The sequence below is a fragment of the Limulus polyphemus genome, unplaced genomic scaffold, assembly GCF_000517525.1.
Source record: "Limulus polyphemus unplaced genomic scaffold, Limulus_polyphemus-2.1.2 Scaffold109, whole genome shotgun sequence".
Taxonomy (NCBI): domain Eukaryota; kingdom Metazoa; phylum Arthropoda; class Merostomata; order Xiphosura; family Limulidae; genus Limulus; species Limulus polyphemus.
The window spans coordinates 323,103-327,499 of NW_013665719.1; the positions used below are offsets into that span (position 1 = coordinate 323,103).

At 30.7% G+C, this 4,397-nt stretch overlaps 1 protein-coding gene across 2 annotated transcripts in view; it reads left to right on the top strand.

Moving 5' to 3' along the window:
• The first annotated feature begins 1,479 nt into the window (after positions 1–1,479).
• LOC106471061 (lachesin-like) overlaps positions 1,480–4,397 on the top strand; it is a 29,221-nt gene continuing 26,303 nt past the window's right edge. The window contains exons 1-2 of one of the 2 annotated variants that reach the window (XM_013931652.2): positions 1,480–1,584; positions 3,884–3,993. In XM_013931652.2, the coding sequence (XP_013787106.1) occupies positions 1,518–1,584; positions 3,884–3,993 (177 nt within the window). In that variant the 5' untranslated portion in view covers positions 1,480–1,517. The remainder of the gene's footprint in view (positions 1,585–3,883; positions 3,994–4,397) is intronic. The other variant, XM_013931660.2, reaches the window with a different exon arrangement.

Below are 4,397 nucleotides of genomic sequence, written 5' to 3' on the forward strand. Positions count from 1 at the left end.
TTGTGGGAAGTGGTTTTTCTATTTCCATTTTGTTTGGATTTGTGGGGACTTCATCTCTGTATTCTGTATACCTGCATTACCATAATTTATCTTTCTTTTCTTTTTTTAAGATTGATTTTGGCCCAGCTGATTTCACCCTTTTGAAGACTAGTGTCAGAGTTTCTGTGGTTATTTCATTGGTCTTTCGAATACCATGAATGTTGTCTATATGATAATCCAACGTCTACTGAAAATTATAAAATGATATCTAGTTTCGGAGAATTCCACTCCTCATCAGTGACCCTGGACACGACCACCACCGAATGAAACTTCAGACCAACCCAAGCCTTTATAGTAGTGAGGTATCGAAAATCGAAATGAAGTCTGGCCCACAGACACCCCCCCCCCATGAAATAATAGACCATTCCTAGCTTTTACTTGTTAAACAAATAGTTTAAACAACTCTGTATGTGTCAGCTGCCTAGTGTCGGCTAAAAATACGAAGAATTGAATTATGGCGGAATGCTACAAGTTCTTCAAATACCTATAGAATGATAGGTTTCTTTTTTGCAAGTGTAAAACACTTAAACCCCCATTTCGATTTTTGATACCTCACTACTATGAAGGCTTGGTTTGGTCTGAAGTTTTATTCGTTAGTCGTGTCCAAGGTCGCTGGTTAGGAGTGGAATTCTCCGAAATTACCCACCCCAATGAAAGAATAGACCCTTCTTGTTGTAAAACAAATGTTTAAACAATTCTGTTCAACTAGAATAGATAATGCTCTGTTTTAAAAGAAATCTGTATAGTGCTAAAAGTATAAAGTAAACATAACTTTAATATGGTACTCTGCCCCCCCCCCCCAAGTGGCACAGCGAGCGGTATGTCTGCTGACTTACAACGCTGTAATCTGTGTTTCGATGCCCGTGGTGGGCAGAACACAGATAGCCCATTGTGTAGCTTTGTGCTTAATTACAAACAATATGGTAATCTTGATCTTAGAATTTGTGAGCTACATTCCACCGCGATGCACATTATAAAACTTTTAGACTAAATTTTTATAATTTAAAGTTGTAGTTTTAAAAAAGAAAATATATCCAAACGCTTTCTCTGTCTACAAAATGAAATACCAAACAAATTCATAAAAATCTATCCACACATAGTTCGTCACTCGCTCGGAGTTATAGAATAATTATTTATTGACAGGAAGTGTGCAACAACCGGTTTTTGGTATGAGTAAATAATAACTGGGTGAGTTGTAAGTGTTCATCCAAGTTTATTTTTTTACATTTTTGCAATGTTAAATGAAACCAATGTAAGAAATTGAAGTCGCAATTTTATAATATGTTCTTTTAAATTGCACGAATAAGCACAATTAACTGAAAGTTGAAATATACTCCTAGTTATTTATTTGGCGGATTAACACACTGAGTGTAGTAGTTGTTAGTTAAAATATTCAAAATAGTCCTAGTGTAGGTTTTAAAAAATCGTTTGTAACGTTTTTAATGTTAATAGTATATAATACTCCTTAGTATTACGAGATGTTAGATTTGAGCAATATGATATTTGTGTTTGCTATTTTGACTTACTGGATGTCAGGTAACAAAGGTATTTTTAGTACTGATAATTAAAAACATTATTAGGAAGCTTTTTTTTAGCGAAGTATTAATAATAATAACACTATGGTTACTAAGTAACTCGGTACTTTTATTTTAAATTGAAGGGAAATTTTAGGCTTAATATTAACGCAACTTTACAACCCAAACAGTGTAAACAGTAAAGTAGTAGTAGTATTACCAGTACTAGTAGTAACAGTTAGTTAGCATTTCATGTAATCTATTCGGTTTAGCCTTAGAAGTTAGGGTATTTTATGATATTATATACCTTTGCAACTTGTGTTTAAAACTATCACAGTTAACACTGAACTGAAAAAAAAAAGATTCTAAAATACCAAAATAGGTATTTTTTTTGAATTTAGTGTTAGTCTTGGCATTATATTTACATTCCTTGTGTGTTGTAATTTAATGATAACAGGTTGGAACCATGTTGGACCTAAAATGTGTTTGCTGTAATCGTCTTGACTTCAGAATTTAAATTACTAGCATTTTTGTAGTGATAAAGCACCAGGAATAGAAGTTAGCCTAAACTTTGGGCCGTGAATATGATTTTATCAACTTTATTTGTCAAGCAAAAATTAGATGCGAGGCCCTAATATTGGGCTAGTTTTTAGAAGTGAGAATAACAGAAATTGATACCAGTATATCGTAGACCCTAATGTAGGGCCTAATAAAGTCCTTAGTATGATTAAAAAAAAACTTGGTGCCATAATTCTGGGCCATGAGTAGGAATGATAAGAAATTAATTAAACAGGACCTTTATAATTTTACTTGGGTTAACCTATATTATTATATTTGTGGTATTAAATCTAAAATTTCAATCATTTGATGTCTCAAATATGAAGGAAAATGAAAGTAGTTAAACTAAAAATAATTTATCTGTAACTGAATTAAAGAACTAGTTTGATGTACTTTGTCTCAGGCAGTATCTTTATTGATGTATCTTGGTTCAGGTAGTATATTGATAGAATTGTTTAATTAGGGAGGTGGCTATAATTCAGTTTTGCATGTGAGAACAACATTGTTAGATGTAGAAACTAGTGAAATATGCCTTTTTATAAGTTATTTTTCTTTTAATTTGAAGCCAATACTTATGTTTTGTGACTTTCAAAAAAAAAAAAGTATTTGCATAGCTATTTGTGTCATTAGACATGTACCTATGAAGATAAAATTACTGTGAAAATCTTATACCCTTAATAACTTTGTGCTTGCTGTAAGTAATTGTTTTTAATGGGTTATATAACTTGTATTACATTGTAAACATTGTAGATTTTATTTTAGTATTTTTATTAACTTAGGATATCACTTTGAAATGGACATGAGAGTTCATGCTCATCATCCAAAAATGAATGTTACAGTTCAGTCACCATTAGTAAGTTTAGTCATGGTCATCTTTACGTTGTCTTGCAAAATGTTCAGGAAACCTTGACTATTGAAAACAGTACATCTTTTACCTTGATCAGTAAACTGTGAAAGTTTATATGAACTTAATTTTTTTTTTTTTATTGATATTTAGATATTGTACTTCCTGTGTTTACAAATTTCAGTCAGGCTTGACCTTATCTCTTAATTTAAAGTTTCTTTTGTTTATCCACATTTCTAGGGATTGCTACAGGTTTGATTTGGGTATGCTAGTTGGCTGATTTTGGTGATATGGAACCACCATACAGCTACTTGAAATATATGTAGTCAGTGTTTGAATATAATTTCTAATGATATTTACATGAGTGATATAGTGTTGAAGTTTTTAGATATTTCATAAAATGACTTTTTATGAATTAAAATAATAGTATATAGTTAATTATTTCTGTATAAGATAAATCTGGAGATTAACAACCTGAACTATAGTAATTGAGCTGGTTTGAGGGTCTAATAACTTATTTTTCAGTGTGGATGAACATAAACATTTTGCATTTTGTTTAGCAATACATATTCATTATTTGGACTTTTACATATATGTTTCAAATTACAAGTTCTGTGCAAGAAAAGGATCTTTTTTTTTTTTCTTTCTTGCATGGTAAGAAACTAAGATTATTTAGCTTAACTTAATTCAGAAATTGGATACTTAATGTATGAGTGCAGTATTTATCATGTTTCCTCATGTTTTGTAATTTGAGTATCAATGTACGTTACATTTTTTATCAATATATTTAATGACATGAACAAAATATTTCTGAATGTAATTGTTAGTTGTCATTTTAGTCATTAAAAGTTTTTGACTATACTGTACATCCATTTTTTTACATTGTTCATAATATTAATGTATTTAATGCTACCTGATTTATTTACAGTTGATGCCCAACAGAACCCAGTTATTTCCTACATCACTAAAGAGAGAGTAGTTAACATAGGAGATAATGTTGACCTACAGTGCTCTGTTCAGTATGCATCAAATTATCCTGTAAGTGTTTTAATCATACCATAAGTGGGGGACCTGTTTACTCTTGGCATAATTTTCTAACAGCTGGTAGAAGCAATAAAAGTGCCTGCTAATTCTTTTCTGAATAAAAAATGTCTAATAAAGCATGTAGAAATTGAGTTTAATTCATTAAAGTGACATCTATAAGAATTGCATAAATTTGTATCTGAAAATTGAATATCTAAACATCCTAGAATTATTTATGTTACTCTGTGCATGTTTGTTTAACTCTCTCTCAACACAAGCTTGGTCAATTTGACCAACCACATGACCTCTTTCTACCCATTTAAAGTCTTTATAGATTTAATACTTATAACTCAATATAGTGTGTGTGTGTGTGTGTGTGTGTGTGTGTGTATATATATATATATATATATATATATATA